The sequence below is a fragment of the Heptranchias perlo genome, chromosome 19, assembly GCF_035084215.1.
Source record: "Heptranchias perlo isolate sHepPer1 chromosome 19, sHepPer1.hap1, whole genome shotgun sequence".
NCBI classification, from domain to species: Eukaryota; Metazoa; Chordata; class Chondrichthyes; order Hexanchiformes; family Hexanchidae; genus Heptranchias; species Heptranchias perlo.
Genome location: NC_090343.1, coordinates 8,550,224 through 8,571,422, shown reverse-complemented (window position 1 = coordinate 8,571,422; position 21,199 = coordinate 8,550,224). Strand labels below are relative to the sequence as shown.

General features: G+C 46.7%; 1 protein-coding gene across 1 annotated transcript in view; it reads left to right on the top strand.

The window, feature by feature from the left end:
• slc52a3-1 (solute carrier family 52 member 3-1) overlaps window positions 1–13,613 on the top strand; it is a 33,188-nt gene extending 19,575 nt beyond the window's left edge. Inside the window, exons 3-4 of the mRNA XM_068000764.1 lie at window positions 3,092–3,215; window positions 11,836–13,613. Coding sequence (XP_067856865.1) covers window positions 3,092–3,215; window positions 11,836–12,048 — 337 coding nt within the window. The 3' untranslated portion in view covers window positions 12,049–13,613. The remainder of the gene's footprint in view (window positions 1–3,091; window positions 3,216–11,835) is intronic.
• Window positions 13,614–21,199: the final 7,586 nt, after the last annotated feature.

The following is a 21,199-nucleotide window of genomic DNA, read 5'->3' as shown; positions in this document are numbered from 1 at the left end:
GTAAAAAAATTCACATTTATAGCTTTAATCTTGCTTCTCCTTCACAATTGCTTTCCCCGTTAGTATCGTTGTGGCAGCCACTGATTTATATTTCTTGGCTGTCTGCTCCTTGTCTTACAGTTGCAAACGTTACACCTCCCCTACCATCAGCAATCTGTTCTGCTTGCTGTTATTTACGTTGTTTAGCAACCCGACGAGGAGCTATCTCTATAGGACACAGTAACCTTCACTTGCTCTCAATCAATCCAGAATGGGTTTAGGTGACCTCACATTTTCCATGCTTCCTTAAAACATACCTTAAAACACTACTATTCCCTCCCTCCTTGTCCAAACTCCTGAATAAAGGCCACAGCGGCCCACCTCCATTCGTGCCGTTCGCTGCCAGCGTAACGACTCACCTTTTCTGCACAGGTGCAAGGTCCGCAAACGTGCGGAAGCTGCAAATTATGACGGGGGAGTCAAAACAAGCCAGAATCGCAATTTCAGGAGCCACTACGTGAATGGAGCAGACAGGGGTTGTAAAAGTAAGTTGCCCACTCCGTAGGCAGAGGGTTAGTAACTACTGTGCTAGGCATAGACAGCAATGTTTTCACGGAAGGAGATGGAAAGACAGCCTCATCCTACGAACATACAAAACTGACGGGCAGAAAAGACCAGTTGGTTCATCAAGCCTGCCCCACACCATGATGGCCAGAACATAGAATTACATAGAATTTACAGCACAGAAACAGGCCATTCTGCCCAACTGGTCTATGCCGGTGTTTATGCTCCACACGAGCCTCCTCCCACCCTTCTTCATCCAACCCCATCAACATATCCTTCTAATCCTTTCTTCCTCATGTGTTTATGTAGCTTCCCCTTAAAGGCGTCTATGCTATTCACCTCAGCTACTCCTCCTTGTTGTAGCGAGTTCCACATTCTAACCACTCCATGGGTAAAGAAGTTTCTCCTGAATTCCCTATTGGTTTTATTAATGACTATCTTATATTTATGACCCCTGGTTCTGGTCTCCCCCACAAGTGGAAACATCTTCTCTACGTCTACTCTATCAAACCCCTTCATAATTTTAAAAATCTCTATTATGCCACCCCTCGGCATCATGACTAAATGCTTCGTCCCCACCTCCCCCTCCCCTCCATCCCCCCCCAACCCATGTCGCCGTGTAATCTCCTGGGAGAGGCAAAAAACAGAAAAAAATCCACGGCCTCAAAGGGAAAAAAGTACTTTGGAAAATTCCTCTCTGACCTCCCCCCCCCCCCCCCCCCCCCCCCCACTCAGGTGGTCGAAACCAGTATATGCGTGACATCATTAAGGGAGCTGAGGTGGCATCGGTGGAGGGATTGCCAGCAGGACGTGCACATGGTGAGCTACACTTACTGTAGTATTGGCTTGGAACTTGTACTAGACACTTTCTATAAAACTTTCTTTGGAGCCATACAAAAAAAAAAGTTCTAATGAGCAATGTGTTAGAAAGCAGGCGTATTGTACAGTTTCTCTGTTAGACGAGGCAACACGAAGAGGGTCTTTTATAGAAAGTCATCATGCCCCATGCCTCCTACATGCAAGGAGGCACAATCAGGTGCCTTAAGCTTTCATACCAAGGGGATGGTTTTTTGTTCAAGGTGATAGCATTGATTGGCAGCTCAGTGGACCAATTCTCATGAAATATAGAGTTACAGGGGGGACAGAAAACCATCTTCTTTCTCCATCTCTTTCTCTCTCTCTCTCTTTCCTCTCTCTCCCTGGAGAGGGAACTCTGAGACAGTGAGAGTCCAGGCTGAGGAATGAACACCAAATAATAAAGGACGTTGGTCCAACTAGTCTAGGGACCGTTAGTTTGTAAGTAGGTTCTGCCTGGAAAATAGAAAAGTTGTGTATCCTTTTTACATCATATGAGGTTCGATAGAAAATGGATGTATCTCACTGCAAAACTATTTTTTAAAATTTATTCGTTCATGGGATGTGGGCGTCGCTGGCGAGGCCGGCATTTATTGCCCATCCCTAATTGCCCTTGAGAAGGTGGTGGTGAGCCGCCTTCTTGAACCGCTGCAGTCCATGCGGTGAAGGTTCTCCCACAGTGCTGTTAGGAAGGGAGTTCCAGGATTTTGACCCAGCGACGATGAAGGAACGGTGATATATTTCCAAGTCGGAATGGTGTGTGACTTGGAGGGGAACGTGCAGGTGGTGTTGTTCCCATGTACCTGCTGCTCTTGTCCTTCTAGGTAGTAGAGGTCGTGGGTTTGGGAGGTGCTGTCGAAGAAGCCTTGGCGAGTTGCTGCAGTGCATCCTGTGGACGGTACACACTGCAGCCACAGTGCGCCGGTGGTGAAGGGAGTGAATGTTTAGGGTGGTGGATGGGGTGCCAATCAAGCGGGCTGCTTTGTCCTGGATCGGGTGTCGAGCTTCTTGAGTGTTGTTGGAGCTGCACTCATCTATGCAAAATAAACTAGTTGGTTGGTTTGCAATTGTCCTTGTCACTAGGGTGTTTTTCAGTCCATCTTCCAAAAAGACAGGACAGTGCACATAGGGGCATGTGTGAGATTGTCGTATCCAGTACACACAACAAAGGATCTATGTTACAATCCCTGGTTCATGCTAATGTTTGACTAGATTTTGTTCGGTAAAAGTACACTCCAGGTCATAGGGGACACAAGGAGTGACACTGAACACAAGATAATATCCAGTGTAGACCATGAAATTTGTGGCAGTCTCTTCCAGTCAGTCAGCTGTGGTATAGTGTGTCAGAAAATTAATTTTTTAAAAATGGTTTCTCTATTAGACCGGAATCATGAACAATGCATTGCATCCATGGTCAGGGGCTATCAGGTATTATAAAAATGACATATTTATGAAATAAAAATCTGTCACTCATTATAACTAATGACGTGTCTCTCTCGTGCCCATCCAAAGGTTATGTAATTGCATAAAAAAAGTTCTAAGGTTAATATCTGGTTCATCACAGACTTCCAGATTGTCTGGCACAATAACTGGGTTTGAAGAAACAGTTTGCTGGGGGATGTTGCAATGAAAAGTTGACAAGCTTCAGGCTGATAGTTTTTCCCTCCTCCCCGCCCCCCTTTGCATTTCTCAGATCCTTGAAGCTGCTGGGATCCCTCTCTTTGGTCGGTACAGCGTTTGGTGCCTATAACATGGCAATGGCCGTCCTGAGCCCCTGCCCCTTACTCCAGCATTCGGGAGCTGGCACCGCTCTGATTGTGAGTATGGAATAAGGAGAAGGAATAAGTACTGTCTGAAAACGCAATGTCAATTAATGCATGTACTTGTAGTGAGTATTAAAGAGGGATTCTCACCGTCAGAGTAGCCTTCAAAAATCAAATCTTGTCACCATTAACATCCTCTTGTTTTAGTTGATTATTTTGTACGTTTTTAGTGAATTTTTTGTTTATCAAATTGAACGATGTCAGTGTTGGGAATTGAAACACTTTCCAATTTTGACACCTAGTGATGTTCCAACTGCATTTCCATTCCCCCTCATCCATCTTTGTGGCTTTTATGAGCAATGTTGTGAATTTAATGCTATTTTTGCCAAGAGCCCATTTCTTTATTTAAAAAAAAATCAATTCTAATTAAGGCAAGAAAGATTTCTCTGAGGTACAACATTTACAAGTCCTTTCAAATACGTATTTGTTTAATAAAAGATGCTTTTACTCCGCTGCGCCTATTTGTGTTGTGAATTTAAAATAAGCTTTGTTAAAACAGTGGAGAGAGGAGTTTGATGTATTGCTCAGAGTAATTTTCAAGCTGCAGACGGTTATGGTCACAGTGTTGGTGACCCGTGGTGACCTCGTCGCCTGGCAGTGCCTTGTACTTTCCGGCATGGTTTGAGGACTGTTCATTTCTGTTCGCCACATTACACGAATTACATCAGAGCACTGGACAATACGCAGCAAGCAGCTACCTGGCATCGGGCGGCTGAGTTACAAGGAAAGACTACAGAAGCTGAGATTGTTTACACTGCACAAGACTGAGAGGGGTCTTTATACTTAAAGATATCGACAAGGTGAACCCTGAGAAACTGTTTATCATGGCCCCGAGACTGACAACCAGGGGGCATGGGGTGAAGCTCGGGAGAGGGAAGGTGAAAGGACAGATCAGATAGAACTACCTCACACAGAGAGGATGGGGAATGGATAGATAAGATAGAACTACTGCACACAGAGAGGATGGGGAATGGATAGATAAGATAGAACTACGGCACACAGAGAGGATGGGGAATGGATAGATAAGATAGAACTACGGCACACAGAAGGTGTGGAATATTTGGAATAGATTGCCCAGCGAGGTGATTAAGACTGATAACATCAGTAATTTTAGGAGAGAGTTACCACGCATTGAGTGATTCAGGTAATGAATTTGTTGAATGCTGGAACTGGCCCGATGGACTGATCTGCTTTTGTCCGATTTTCTACATTCCTTCTGATTATAATCGCAAGTCTTGACTTTTTTTTCTTGCTACATTTTTCAACCTTGTTAGTGTCCTGCACAATGGCCTTGCCCTTGCTCAGTTTTAAAATAAGGGAATAATCTCAGCTGTTTCATTTACTCTTCCTGAACTTAGCTGATCGCCTACTGATGGGCTAGGGGAAATTGGAAATGTTTGTTTAAAGTGACAGGTGTTTGTGCTGGGATGTGTAATATTTTCTCACATTTTGCACCTGTATCAGGAGGTAAATAAAATTCATGATATATAGGACCACTGCTCTATTTGATGTATATTACAGAATCATAGAAGTTTACAACATGGAAACAGGCCCTTCGGCCCAACATGTCCATGTCGCCCAGTTAATACCACTAAGCTAGTCCCAATTGCCTGCACTTGGCCCATATCCCTCTATACCCATCTTACCCATGTAACTGTCCAAATGCTTTTTAAAAGACAAAATTGTACCCGCCTCTACTACTGCCTCTGGCAGCTCGTTCCAGACACTCACCACCCTTTGAGTGAAAAAATTGCCCCTCTGGACCCTTTTGTATCTCTCCCCTCTCACCTTAAATCTATGCCCCCTCGTTATAGACTCCCCTACCTTTGGGAAAAGATTTTGACTATCTACCTTATCTATGCCCCTCATTATTTTATAGACTTCTATAAGATCACCCCTAAACCTCCTACTCTCTACAGAAAAAAGTCCCAGTCTATCCAACCTCTCCCTATAAGTCAAACCATCAAGTCCCGGTAGCATCCTAGTAAATCTTTTCTGCACTCTTTCTAGTTTAATAATATCCTTTCTATAATAGGGTGACCAGAACTGTACACAGTATTCCAAGTGTGGCCTTACTAATGTCTTGCACAACTTCAACAAGACATCCCAACTCCTGTATTCAATGTTCTGACCAATGAAACCAAGCATGCTGAATGCCTTCTTCACCACCCTATCCACCTGTGACTCCACTTTCAAGGAGCTATGAACCTGTACTCCTAGATCTCTTTGTTCCATAACTCCCCCCAACGCCCTACCATTAACAGAGTAGGTCCTGGCCCGATTCGATCTACCAAAATGCATCACCTCACATTTATCTAAATTAAACTCCATCTGCCATTCATCGGCCCACTGGCCCAATTTATCAAGATCCCGTTGCAATCCTAGATAACCTTCTTCACTGTCCACAATGCCACCAATCTTGGTGTCATCTGCAAACTTACTAGCCATGACTCCTAAATTCTCATCCAAATCATTAATATAAATAACAAATAACAGCGGACCCAGCACCGATCCCTGAGGCACACCGCTGGTCACAGGCCTCCAGTTTGAAAAACAACCCTCTACAACCACCCTCTGTCTTCTGTTGTCAATCCAATTTTGTATCCAATTGGCTACCTCACCTTGGATCCCATGAGATCTAACCTTATGTAACAACCTACCATGCGGTACCTTGTCAAAGGCTTTGCTAAAGTCCATGTAGACCACGTCTACTGCACAGCCCTCATCTATCTTCTTGGTTACCCCTTCAAAAAACTCAATCAAATTTGTGAGACATGATTTTCCTCTCACAAAACCATGCTGACTGTTCCCAATCAGTCCCTGCCTCTCCAAATGCCTGTAGATCCTGTCTCTCAGAATACCCTCTAACAACTTACCCACTACAGATGTCAGGCTCACCGGTCTGTAGTTCCCAGGCTTTTCCCTGCCGCCCATCTTAAACAAAGGCACAACATTTGCTACCCTCCAATCTTCAGGCACCTCACCTGTAGCTGTCGATGATTCAAATATCTCTGCTCGGGGACCCGCAATTATTAATGACCTGAACTTGGGTATAGGGGGCACAATTTCAAAGTTTGCAGATGACACAAAGTTTAGAAATGTAGTTAACAGTGAGGAGGATAGTAACAGACTTCAGAAGGACATAGACAGAGTGGCAAAATGGGCAGTCACATGGCAGATGAAATTTAATGCTGAGAAGTGTGAAGTGATGCATCTTGGAAGGAAAAATGAGGAAAGGCAATATAAACGAAATGGTACAATTTTAAAGAGGATGCATTGCCTGAAAAGGTGGTGGAAGCAGATTCAACAGTAACTGTTAGAAGGGAATTGGATAAATACTTAAAAAGGAAAAATTTGCAGCGCTATGGGAAAAGAGCAGGGGAGAGGGATAATTGGATAGCTCTTTCAGAGAGCCGGCACAGGCACGATGGGCCGAATGGCCTCCTTCTGTGCTCTATGATCCTATGATTCTATGATCAAGTCGTACGATGGGTGTGGATTAAGCCCTGTGATGGGTTTAATCAGATCATTTCAGCTCTTACAAGCCCTATAAATCCTACCTCATTGTAACCAGTTTTCCAATCAGAGTGCTTCATTTCTTTGAGCGCCTCTCTTCATTTCTATTCTCTCCTACTCATTCCTAATTCGCAGACCTTGTGCTCTGTATGGTGACTGTGAGAAAGCAGAACACTCGCATTATTTCCTAGATTCGCGTAGGTTGCAGGTCGTGAGATTTGGCCTGCGTTTAATATATGAATCAGTTGCTCTTGAATCTCTCTGGATATGACTGGAAATCAATGCACCAACATAATGAGCCCAGTCAGTACAGTTAATATAGTCCGTACTGCCGTTCAGAAACTGTAAATGTGTTTAACTCTTTCTGGACTGTAGTTAAGCTCGGATGCAGCTTCAGTAAGAAAGAACTTGCATTTCTACAGCACCTTTCACGACCTCAGGATGTCCCAAAGTGCTTTACAGTCAATTAAGTACTTTTGAACTGTAGTCACTGTTGTAATGTAGGAAACACAGCAGCCAATTTTGCACACAGCAAGATCCCACAAACAACAATGTGATAATGACCAGATCATCTGTTTTTAATGGAGGACACCGGGGAGAACTTCCCTGCTCTTCATCAAATAGTGCCATGGGATCTTTTACGTCCGCCTAAGAGGGCAGACAGGGCCTCGGTTTAACATCTCATCCGAAAGACGGCACCGTCCGACAGTGCATCATTCCCTCAGTACTGCACTGGGAGTGTCAGCCTAGATTATGTGCTCAAGTATCTTATGTGGGACTTGAGCCACGGCCTTCTGACTCAGAGGCGAGAGTGCTACCCACTGAGCCACGGCTGACACCTGAATCGACCCCAGTGCCTCCTGCAATGCCTGTGTGGTACTGAACCATATAGGACCTAAGTTGGATCCCCAGTCTGTGCTGAGAAAACTGACCTCAAGTGGGGTGCTGACACAGTTGGTTTCAGCATCCCTGGGCTAGGATGAGGGAAATATTAGTCAGGCTTTCCATTTCCAATCATTATCCATTGGCCGCTGCTGCAAAGTGGACATCAGGTGGGCACAGTTGTGAAAACACCTACTGTTGAATAGCTTGCCAACACTCATACCTGAAGATTGACCATTGGGCATGTTGCTGAGAAAGTGCTGGTGCTCACTGTACCTCAGTATAAACATTTATAAGGATGCTGAAATATTTTTTTTGCCCCCGTTCCTCTGGTCTCAGTGAGTCCTGCATCATCTGCGGCCAGTGAATTATTTCTGGACTCCCCAGCAGCGCGGCTAAGAATGGAACCTTGGCAGAGCGGGGGCCACAGTGAGTGGGTGCTCCAACATACGGTGCCACCAGTCTAAAATAATAACTGCACCACTGCACTTGTCTTGTTTTACAGGGGCAGAGTTAGCCCTGAACTCACCTTGGGCCCTACTCTCCCCATTGTCCAAAGTCAAACGCTACCTTTAGCCAAAACTAGTGATGAACTGGCATTAGTATTGGGGTGGTTATGGGAAGGTCTAACACAGGGGTCATCAGTATTGGACATCAACAAAATTACTTGAACTTTCATTCAGTTTATTCCCATTCCTCCATCTCCTACATCGGATAAACATATGAAGCAGACAAAGATGCATGTCTAGGGGTAAGAGAGTGGGGCTGTGGGATTAGCCATGGATTGATCTAGTAAAGAGATATGATGGGCTGAATGGCCTCCTTCTGTGCTATAAATGTCAATGGTTCCCTATCACAATGTACCATTCCCAGACCAAGAGGGCCTGGAGCTGAGAACTTGCCTGGTCCCCTGGGGCTACAATTGTACAATCTGAAAACATTATTCCAATTAGTCTTCGTTTAATACATTTATACATCAGCACTTTTGTGGTTTAAAGAGATATTACTTCTGATCATAAAATACTAATTACATAATCATATTTTCCATGATTCCAGGTTATGTACAGATTGATTTAATAATATTATTACATTTTTGTTATATGTGCCAAATTTGTTCCAGCCAGCAATTTCCTTCATATTTTCCAATTTGCTGCGACACCTCGATTACTCCTTGGTTTTAATGGTTTTCTTTATATAATTCTTGTTGTAGTGAGAGAGCTAAGCAGCGAGGCTGAGAGCAGCTGTGCTTTTCCCCAGAGCAGAGAACTGAGGCTTTCAACTCCCCTCGTGGCTCAGTTTCCCTGCATTACGCAGGAACATTAGGGGCAGGAGTAGGCCATTCAGCCCCTCGGGCCTGTTCCGTCATTCAATTAGACCATGGCTGATCTGCACCTCAACTCCATTTACCCACCTTAGCTCCATATCTATTGATACCCTGACCTAACAAAAAATCTATCGATCTCAGTCTTGAAAGCTCCACCGCCTTTGGAGGAGAGAATTCCAGATCTCTTCTGCCCTTTGCGTTAACAACTGCTTCCTGATTTCAATCCTGAATGGCCTTGCTCCAATTTTACGATTATATCCCTTTTGTTCTTGATTGCCCACCAGAGGAAATAATTTTTCCGTATCTACCCTACCAAATCCTTTTAACATTTTAAACATCTCGGTCGGCTATTTAGGACCGAGATGAGGAAAAATTTCTTCACTCGGAGGGTTGTGAGTCTTTGGAATTCTCCACCCCGGAGGACTGTGGATGCTCAGTCGTTGAGTATATTCAAAACTGAGATTTTTGGACACTGAAGGGAGTCAAGGGATACGGGGATTTGGGCGGGAAAGTGGAGTTGAGGGCGAAGATCAGCCATGATCCTATTGAACGGTGGAGACGGTTCGAGGGGCCGTATGGTCTATTCCTGCTCCTATTTCTTATGTTATGTTCTGATATCACCCCTCAATCCCCTATACTCAAGGGAAATGACTACACTTCAAAAGTAATTCATTGGCTGTGAAGGGCTTTGAGACATCCCGAGGATGTGATAGGGTGCCGTATAAATGCAAGTTCTTTCTTTCTTTCAGTGGGCAAATGCGCCATGGGGTTTGGGATTGAACCACAGAGACCAGGTCTGGTCCCTGGTCTGTGCGGCGTTAGCATGTGGGGGTGGAATCAGCCAGGGTTCTGGCACATGGCCCCTGCTGGCAAGTGCACCCGTGGACGTAGGATTGGGCTTGGCGGCGATGCACCTCACGGTCCAACAGCCGGCTGACACTCGACGTCTCGGCTCACACGTGAGGAAGGATAACTTGTACGAGGTGCCAAGGGCCGCTGGTGGCTGTGGGACAGTACACGAATTAATCACGCGGAGCGGCCATGCTTTGTCCCACCGAACCACATAGTGAAAGCGAATGTCACTTTCCGGCCCACAGTTCACCATGTCAGACTGGCGAGGGAGAGGAAAGCAGCCAGCGCCGACCAGGCAGGAAAGTGATGCCAACAGACCTCACCCTCAGCTGCTCTCGTGCATCACCCGACGGTTTAGGTAAAAGCTGCATTTAGCCAATGCCTGGAGGTAAAATCACTCTCCTTCACTCCCAACGTGGCATTAAAGAGGAGGGAGAAAATAAAAAGAATAAACTTGTTGGGGATATAATGACCGATTTTCCTGACTCTTGCCCCCCCCGCCGCCCCCCCCGCCATGGCGTGTCCATTTCTCCAGGCGCGAAGGTCAGGAGAAAGGGCTCCACCTTTTTTACATTGCCCCAGGATTTCCTGAGGGGGTGGGGCTGTCTCTATGCCTGCAGTTGCCGTAGGTCCATTGCAGCTTTCCTGGCCTCCCTCCTCATCCTCACGGAATGAACAACCGCTGCGGCTCCCAGAGAAACATTGCTCTGTGGCCTGCCCCCAAACTCCTGCTGCCAGGAGGGTCTAAATGGGTCCTGGGAGGATGGGGAGGGGGGAGCGGGCAGCTTGCCGAAAACTTAAAGGTAGATCAGTTTTTATTTTAAGTTCTTACACCTCTCCCCCAGGATGTGCAGGTGTGATCAGGACTTCCTGGCTGCTCTTCATTAGCTGCCTGAAGATGCCAATCTCGGGCTGCTGTTTACTGTCCTGCCCTTTCTGCTTGCGCTGGGCTCGGCCAGATCGGGCGAGCCCCGGGCCATGTTAATGGCAGGGACAAGAAATCATGGCTGTCCTGGGCCTGGGTAGCTGCAGCACACTTTGTGTGTCCAGCTCTGGGACAGGGAACGCTGGAGGCGGGGCGGGGGTGGGGGGAGGAAAATGTTTTACACTATAGTCTTCTGAAGAATAAAACTGAATAAATGTACAACACAACGTGTTACTCACTCGGTGGCTTAGTTGACAAAAGGGATGTTTGACTGAGCCATAGAAAAGAAGCAAAGCACTTGCATTTATATAGCGTCTTTCACAACCTCAGGATGCCCCAAAGCGCTTTACAACCAATGAAGTACTTTTGAAATGTAGACATGTAATGTAGGAACAACAGTAGCCAATTAGCACATGGCAAGCTCCCACAAACAGCATGGAGATAGATGACCAGATCATCTGTTTTAGGTGTTGATTGAGGGATAAATATTGGCTTAGGACACCAGGGAGAACTACCCTGCTCTTCTTTGATCTTTTACATCCTCCCAAGAGGGCAGACAAAGCCTGAGTTTGACATCCCATCTGCAAGACTGCACCTCTGACAGTGCAGCACTCACTCAGCACTGCACTGGAATGCCAGCCTTAAGTCTCTGAAGTGGGGCTCAAACCCACAACCTTCTGACACAGAGGCTTGAGTTCAACCAACTGAGCCACTGGTGATGGGCCTCGTGCATTTCGCACCTTGCTCGTTACATCTGCCAGTGAAGTGTGCAAGGTGTAAAATCCACAAGGATTAAGGAGCGGCATGTCAATGGCCATTGGAAAATTGGTGTCACCTGCTAGCCTTTGGACTCAGAACTCTAGTTGTTGGCGCACCAGGCTTTGGCTCCACTGGAAAGAACTACTTGGGGAAGGAAAACGAGGGGAAAAAGGCGGCAAGGGGAACCATTCCGCGGCAGATGCTAAATTCCGTGGCAATATCTATGGCTGGGGAATCACAGAGCACTAGGGGGCCCTGCTTGTGACACCAAGACAATCTTAGGCTGTTGAATGAATTCATATTGCGGCCATTTCATTGAGCTGACTGTTTTTTTTGTGCTTTTCCGAATCACGCAGGTCCTCTCGTGGATTTTGTTCACCGGAGTCTTGTCGTACGTGAAGGTGATGATTGGAGTCATTTTCCGTGACGAGAGCCACAGCGCCCTGGTGTGGTGTGGAGCGGCAGTGCAGCTGGGGTCCATGATCGGAGCACTGATTATGTTTCCGCTCGTAAACGTGTACGGGATTTTCAAAGCAGGGGACAGCTGCAACACCAATTGCACCTTATAGCCGAAAACAAAAAATTAGCGGAGACTCAGGCATTGAAGAAACAGCAAAAAAAAAAGCATTCGTGCTCCCCAGAAAGCTGACCGTATGTTCTCTGCATGTCATCGTGCCAATACGCAAACTCTTTCCAAGAGACTTTTATTAATTTCATTCACTGGTAGCAAAAAAAATCTTTTTTCATCTGTAAGAACATAAGAAATAGGAGCAGGAGTAGGCCAATCGGCCCCTCGAGCCTGCTCCGCCATTCAATAAGATCATGGCTGATCTGATCCTAACCTCTAATCTAAATTCATGTCCAATTTCCTGCCCGCTCCCCGTAACCCCTAATTCCCTTTACTTCTAGGAAACTGTCGATTTCTGTTTTAAATTTATTTAATGATGTAGCTTCCACAGCTTCCTGGGGCAGCAAATTCCACAGACCGACTACCCTCTGAGTGAAGAAGTTTCTCCTCATCTCAGTTTTGAAAGAGCAGCCCCTTATTCTAAGATTATGCCCCCTCGTTCTAGTTTCACCCATCCTTGGGAACATCCTTACTGCATCCACCCGATCAAGCCCCTTCACAATCTTATATGTTTCAATAAGATCGCCTCTCATTCTTCTGAACTCCAATGAGTAGAGTCCCAATCTACTCAACCTCTCCTCATATGTCCGCCCCCTCATCCCCTGTAACTTTTGAACTTTTGACTAAAATCTTGAGGGTCTCCCCCCCCCCCCCCCCCTTAAATGTGTTCCCCCCTCCCTTCATGGCAATACACAATGGTCTCTGAACAGAATAGATAGAAACGGACTGTTTCCAGAGATTAAGGGGCCTGGGATGAAAGACATGAGATTAAATGTTAGAGATTTAGGACGGAGAGCAGGAGAAACTTTTTTTTACACAGAGGGTTGTAAGAACGTGGAATGTACAATTGGAGTTGGTGATTGAAGCAGAGACCATGTCAACATTTACGAATATGTTGGACAGTGTTTGAAGGAAAGGGGATAAAGGGGAGATAGGAACAGGGTGTTTATGTGGGATTAGGATTATTGCTTGGTTAGATCATTCTACACAGCTAAAAATAAAATTTATAACATAATGTAATTAACAACTAATTAAACTTACCCATAAAATTGGTTATTTAATGTTAGAAGCGCCTGTAGGAACTTCCATTCACATAGGCCTACCCATCTGTCTGGATCCTGGGGCTTTAGTTGGAAATGGTGCCTGAGCCTTGGGTTCTGGGGATTGTCAGTTCCTGCGGACACGTTGTGTGTATAGGAGAGATCCATCATGGGAGTGGTAGATTTCACCCTTTTAATAAGGGACTACAACGCCCATAGTGTACACTGACAATCGACCAGAGCATTTACCAATAGTGCAACCATCTTCAGCCAGAAGTGCCGAGTGGATGATCCATCTCGGCCTCCTCCCGATATCCCCACCATCACGGAAGCCAGTCTTCGGCCAATTCGATTCACTCCACGTGATATCAAGAAACGGCTGAGTGCACTGGATACAGCAAAGGCTATGGGCCCCGACAACATCCCGGCTGTAGTGCTGAAGACTTGTGCTCCAGAACTAGCTGCACCTCTAGCCAAGCTGTTCCAGTACAGCTACAACACTGGCATCTACCCGACAATGTGGAAAATTGCCCAGGTATGTCCTGTCCACAAAAAGCAGGACAAATCCAATCCGGCCAATTACCGCCCCATCAGTCTACTCTCAATCATCAGCAAAGTGATGGAAGGTGTCGTCGACAGTGCTATCAAGTGGCACTTACTCACCAATAACCTGCTCACCGATGCTCAGTTTGGGTTCCGCCAGGACCACTCGGCTCCAGACCTCATTACAGCCTTGGTCCAAACATGGACAAAAGAGCTGAATTCCAGAGGTGAGGTGAGAGTGACTGCCCTTGACATCAAGGCAGCATTTGACCGAGTGTGGCACCAAGGAGCCCTAGTAAAATTGAAGTCAATGGGAATCAGGGGGAAAACTCTCCAGTGGCTGGAGTCATACCTAGCACAAAGGAAGATGGCAGTGGTTGTTGGATGCCAATCACCTCAGCCCCAGGGCACTGCTGCAGGGGTTCCTCAGGGCAGTGTCCTAGGCCCAACCATCTTCAGCTGCTTCATCAATGACCTTCCCTCCATCATAAGGTCAGAAATGGGGATGTTCGCTGATGACTGCACAGTGTTCAGTTCCATTCGCAACCCCTCAAATAATGAAGCAGTCTGAGCCCGCATGCAGCAAGACCTGGACAACATCCAGGCTTGGGCTCATAAGTGGCAAGTAACATTCGCAACAAATTACCCAGCTTTCAGGAGAACAGCGTCCACGACACCACACAACCCTGCCACGGTAACCTCTGCAAGACATGCCAGATCATCGACACAGATACCACCATCACACGAGAGGACACCACCCACCAGGTGCATGGTTCATACTCCTGTGACTCGGCCAACGTTGTCCACCTCATACGTTGCAGGAAAGGATGCCCCAGAGCATGGTACATTGGCGAGACCTTGCAGACGCTGCGACAACGGATGAACGGACACCGCGCAACAATCGCCAGACAGGAGGGTTCCCTCCCAGTCAGGGAACACTTCAGCAGTCAAGGACATTCAGCCACCGACCTTCGGGTAAGCGTACTCCAAGGCGGCCTTCGAGACACACGACAACGCAAAATCGTCGAGCAGAAGTTGATAGCCAAGTTCCACACCCATGAGGACGGCCTCAACCAGGATCTTGGGTTCATGTCACGCTACACGTAACCCCACCAGTGAACAAAAGTTATCTGTTTTTAATATAACAGGTCATTTGCTGTCTTTCTCTTCCTTCCGGATGTTTCTATGTTTCTGCCTCTCTCTGTTTTTTTTTGGTTGTTTGTATATTCGGTGGCCCTGAAGGTAACACCTTTCTGTCTGCACACTGTGATTGCCTTGGCAACGGGCAGTTGGGAAGACTATCTGTAATCACCAGGTATTGTTCTGTGATTTATAAATGCGAAGGGTTCGAGGATTTCATTTCCACATTCACCTGAGGAAGGAGGAAGCCTCCGAAAGCTTGTGAATTTCAAATAAAATTGTTGGACTATAACTTGGTGTTGTAAAATTGTTTACAATTGTCAACCCCAGTCCATCACCGGCATCTCCACATCATCTCCAACAAGAGAGAGTCTAACCACCTCCCCTTGACATTCAACGGCATTACCATCGCCGAATCCCCCACCATCAACATCCTGGGGTTCACCATTGACCAGAAACGTAACTGGAACAGCCATATAAATACTGTGGCTACGAGAGCAGGTCAGAGGCTGGGTATTCTGTGGCGAGTGACTCACCTCCTGACTCCACAAAGCCTTTCCACCATCTACAAGGCACAAGTCAGGAGTGTGATGGAATATTCTCCACTTGCTTGGATGAGTGCAGCTCCAACAACACTCAAGAAGCTCGACACCATCCAAGATAAAGCAGCCCGCTTGATTGGCACCCCATCCACCACCCTAAACATTCACTCCCTTCACCACCGGCGCACTGTGGCTGCAGTGTGCACCATCCACAGGATGCACTGCAGCAACTCGCCAAGACGTCTTCGACAGCACCTCCCAAACCAGCGACCTCTACCACCTAGAAGGACAAGAGCAGCAGGCACATGGGAACAACACCACCTGCATGTTCCCCTCCAAGTCACACACCATCCCGACTTGGAAATATATCGCCGTTCCTTCATTGTCGCTGGGTCAAAATCCTGGAACTCCCTTCCTAACAGCACTGTGGGAGAACCGTCACACATGGACTGCAGCGGTTCAAGAAGGCGGCTCACCACCACCTTCTCGAGGGCAATTAGGGATGGGCAATAAATGCTGGCCGAGCCAGCGACGCCCACATCCCGTGAACGAATAAAAAAAAAAGTTACCACGAGGCATAAGTATCAGGAAAAAAATTTAAAGATTTTATTTTTCTTCCACTGTTTTATGTGGTTTAAGCCGTTATTGATGTTTGGATGACATTTGTTTGTCACTTGGGGGGAGGGGGTGTTGATGCTTGTACTGAGGCCAGAGGGATTAGATTATGAGGCACTTGGATGCTGACCTTGGATATTGTGGCTGCATTCAGTCAGTCAGGTCCAAATTAAACCTGTAGTTTAATGGTGCACCGGTGGTGGAGGAAATGGATGTTTAAGTCTTGATCGAAGACAACTTTCCCCCTCACTGAGTCCAGGACACAGCACTGAGCTGTTTTACCGTGCTCTTACTCTCCGTTTGTCAAGGTTACGAATACTGAAATTGCTTTCACAGTATCCTGGCAATGCAGGTACTGGGATGGCCAACAGGGGGCTCCCACACTCTGCTGGATGAGGGATTTTCAACATAGGCCCGTCTTTCTGATTAAAAAAAATACCATAATACCTGGTAAAGAGCTTATTTCACTGTGTGTTTCTCTTTTCTTGCCATTTTTCTCCCCTCTCCTTTCTCCTCCCCTCTTGCCCAAGCAGCCACTATTCACGAGTAAGTCTTGACAGTGAGTTACATCGAAACTACAGCACAGAAACAGGCCCAACTGGTCTATGCTCCACACGAGCCTCCTCCCTCCCTACTTCATCTAATCCCTCCAGGATATCCTTCCATTCTTTTCTCCCTCATGTGTTTATCCAGCTTCCTCTTAAATGCATCTATGCTATTCGCCTCAACCGCTCCTTGTGGGAGCGAGTTCCACGTTCTCACCACTCTCTGGGTAAAGAGGTTTCTCCTGAATTACCTATTGGATTTATTAGGGACTATTTTATATTTATGACCCACTAGTGTTGGACTCCCCCCTCAGCGAGCGGTAACAGACCGCACAGCCGGACCAGATCCGGTCCTGACCTGACGTCCACGCGTCCAACTGGACGGTGATGAGGAGCGGGAGGTTGGGGGGGATCCCACTGCGATTTTCCCTCACTGTAAGTCAAAGGCCCGCTGTGGCGCCTTAGCCGAGATTAGCTCAAAGCACAAATGGGCGATCAAACCAGGGGCCTTCCTATTCTGTACGCCTCAGACGCTTAATGGATAAACTCACTGTGGGGGGGGGGGTAATTGTGACTTTGGGCGATAGCGTAAAACGGACGCTATTGGATCAGCCTGAAAATCGGGGAGAGGTGTATAACAGGCGGCTGAATCGATCTCGCCCGTTTTACACTGTCGCCCAAAGTCAAAGTTGCCCCCAGTGAGCCAGCAGACCACCTTCTCTGCGGGTTTTAGATAAAGGTAACTGTACCCGATGCCATTTTTGTGCTTAATCTCCCGAGTGAATAGAACTCTTTTATGCTGTTTGAGGTACTTTTTCGGCCGTTGATGTTTTCGGTCTGCCTCTGCCATAGGCCCTCGTTATTCGATGAAGGGAGCTCTCCGAAACACGAACTTATATTTTCTTTGTCAGACCCACTGCGTGTTTCCAACGCTTTTCTATCACTTCAGATTTTCCGCATTTGCCGTTTTGCCTTTTTATCTTTACAAAACACGCGAGCGCAGGGAGGAGAAAGCAATTTTAAAATCCAGTAATGGCTGGAGAAAAAGATCGGATTTTCTATCCAGTAGAACATTAATTTTCTTTAAACATGAGGTCTTTTATATCCATTTTCTATTTTGGCTTCCTCAGCCTTAGTACATTGTTCGTCCCCCATGTGAGGTACCATTGCGGAGGGGTTAAGCCAGCCACCTGCTACTCGGCCTCTGTCAGTACTTCATTCAGCCACTAGTTGGTGTCTGAGAGCAGCCCAGGATAAATTGCCCTGTTTGTTCTGCTTACTGTCTCCCCACTTGACGCACCCGGGAACTATCTGTGTAGGAAATAATGGGAACTAACATATGTCGTGTCCTATCACTCTATAGCCCAGCATTATGCTGCCTTCCATTCTAAAATGTGATTCATAATTCATTACAGCTACCATGTTAACCCTTGATGCCTTGAATGCTCTTCCGTGTGCTGGCTTTCGGATGAGACGTTAAACCGAGGCCCCGTCTCCCCTCTCAGGTGGATGTAAAAGATCCCACGGCACTATTTCGAAGAAGAGCAGGGGAGATCCCCCCGCTGTCCTGGCCAATATTTGTCGCTCAACCAACATCACTAAAAAAAAACAGACTACCTGGTCACGATCACATTGTTGTTTGTGGGACCTTGCTGTGCGCAAATTGGCTGCCGCGTTTCCCTATATTACAACAGTGAGCGATGCTTTATAAATGAAAGTTCTTTCTTTTCTTTTTCACTGCACACAGTGAGTTCCCTATCTCATGGCTGTCAAGGAGGAAGCTGTAAGTGGAGGTCAAGTGAAGCTCTAGTGAAAGGCTGAGAATGTCTAAGGCATGGTAGCACTTGCAGTGGAGGAGTTAATGAGTAAGTTCCCTGCTCAGGCTTTCGGCTGAAAAATAGTCACTGAGAGGAGAAGGGTAACTAAAATGAGGAGAATGAAAGTAAACATCTTTATTGGGTTCCGCCAGGACCACTCGGCTCCAGACCTCATTACAGCCTTGGTCCAAACATGGACAAAAGAGCTGAATTCCAGAGGTGAGGTGAGAGTGACTGCCCTTGACATCAAGGCAGCATTTGACCGAGTGTGGCACCAAGGAGCCCGAGTAAAATCGAAGTCAATGGGAATCAGGGGGAAAACTCTCCAGTGGCTGGAGTCATACCTAGCACAGAGGAAGATGGTAGTGGTTGTTGGAGGCCAATCATCTCAGCCCCTGGGCATTGCTGCAGGAGTTCCTCAGGGCAGTGTCCTAGGCCCAACCATCTTCAGCTGCTTCATCAATGACCTTCCCTCCATCATAAGGTCAGAAATGGGGATGTTCGCTGATGATTGCACAGTGTTCAGTTCCATTCGCAACCCCTCAAATAATGAAGCAGTCCGAGCCCGCATGCAGCAAGACCTGGACAACATCCAGGCTTGGGCTCATAAGTGGCAAGTAACATTCGCGCCAGACAAGTGCCAGACAATGACCATCTCCAACAAGAGAGAGTCTAACCACCTCCCCTTGACATTCAACAGCATCACCATCGCCGAATCCCCCACCATCAACATCCTGGAGGTCATTATTGACCAGAAACTTAACTGGACCAGCCATATAAATACTGTGGCTACAAGAGCAGGTCAGCGGCTGGGTGTTCTGCGGCGAGTGACTCACCTCCTGATTCCCCAAAGCCTTTCCACCATCTACAAGGCTCAAGTCAGGCGTGTGATGGAATACTCTACACTTGCCTGGATGAGTGCAGCTCCAACAACATTCAAGAAGCTCGACACCATCCAGGACAAAGCAGCCCGCTTGATTGGCACCCAATCCACCACCCTAAACATTCACTCCCTTCACCACCGGCGCACAGTGGCTGCAGTGTGTACCATCCACTGGATGCACTGCAGCAACTCGCCAAGGCTTCTTCGACAGCACCTCCCAAACCCACGACCTCTACCACCTAGAAGGACAAGAGCAGCAGGCACATGGGAACAACACCACCTGCACGTTCCCCTTCAAGTCACACACCATCCCGACTTGGAAATATATCGCCGTTCCTTCACCGTCTCTGGGTCAAAATCCTGGAACTCCCTTCCTAACAGCACTGTGAGAGAACCTTCACCACACGGACTGCAGCGGTTCAAGAAGGCGGCTCATCACCACCTTCTCAAGGGCAATTAGGGATGGGCAATAAATGCCGTCCTCGCCAGCGACGCCCACATTCCATGAATGAATAATAAAAAAAAATTTAAAAGAAGTATAGAGCCATTGAACATTTGTTAATTTACTGTCTTGCCTGACGATACAACGTTATACATCAAATAATGGCTACCTTACAAGGCAGTTATCAATGTGAGGCTGTCAGGTGGCAAAATTAGCCCCAACTTTCCAACTGGAGAAAGGGCAGGGTATGGTGATGCAACTCCAATTGAAGAGGTAGCACTGGCAAAGGTGCAATGGGCTGAATGGCCTTCCTCTGTTCAACAAGGTGGAAAAGAGTGGACGAGAAAATGAAGTAGATCGGAAAATTGTGATTAGGCGATGCCAAACTTGAGTTTTTACAAGGCTGCAAGCATGCAGAAGGGGTTTCACAGTTTTGCAGTGATACTAAAGAATATATTAATACAGGATGACTTGATTTCAACGAAGTGAGGATACAAGGTGGAAGGAGAGCATGTAGGACAGGGTATTTGGAGTTTCATAGCAACGAGAGAGTAAAATGAAGAGGAGCAATGCCCATTACAGCATTGATAAAATGGAAAATGAAAGAAAAAAGTTGCATTTATATAGCGCCTTTCACGACCTCAGGATGTCCCAAAGCGTTTTACAGCCAATTAAGTGCTTTTTGAAGTGTAGTCGCTGTTGTAATGTAGGAAACGCGGCAGCCAATTTGCGCACAGCAAGATCCCACAAACAGCAATGAGATAAATGACCAGATCATCTGTTTTAGTGATGTTGGTTGAGGGATAAATATTGGCCAGGACACCGGGGAGAACTCCCTTGCTCTCCTTCGAAATAGTGCCATGGGATCTTTTACGTCCATCTGAGAGGGCAGACGGGAGCCTCGGTTTAAAGCCTCATCTGAAAGACGGCGCCTCTGACGGTGCAGCACCCCCTCAGTACTGCCCTGGGAGTGTCAGCCTGGATTATGTGCTCAAGTCTCTGGAGTGGGATTTGAACCCATGACCTTTTGACTCAGATTGCTACCCACTGAGCCACGGATGACATTAAAGGTGCTTATTAGATGCTGATTCAATGTTTTTGACGGATTTTTGTTGTTTTCAATCAGCATTTATCAAGGTTGGGATTTGTAAGCCTCTCTGTAACCTTAACACACGAAGAGTTCATGGAAGAATTAACGATTGTGACATTTATATTGGGTAATTTACAGTTGATTATTGGGAATTTCCAAGTCCAATGTATATTTCCTTCTGACTGCTTTTGGGCCTGAGATGCTGAAGCCGCCATTACAGGATTAAACTACAGTTAGAACACAGGAGATTTTAATTCTGTTTGACCCAGGAGCAATGGCCCAGAGAATCAAATATAGTCTGGTTCACACAGACCCCCTTTTAATAGCCTGTGTGAGATACCATTTTCCGTCTTCACATCAGTCCCCCCCGCAACCCTCTGCACCCCCCCACCCCACCACCACCACCATGTCTTTCTCGAGGCCTGTAACCCATTG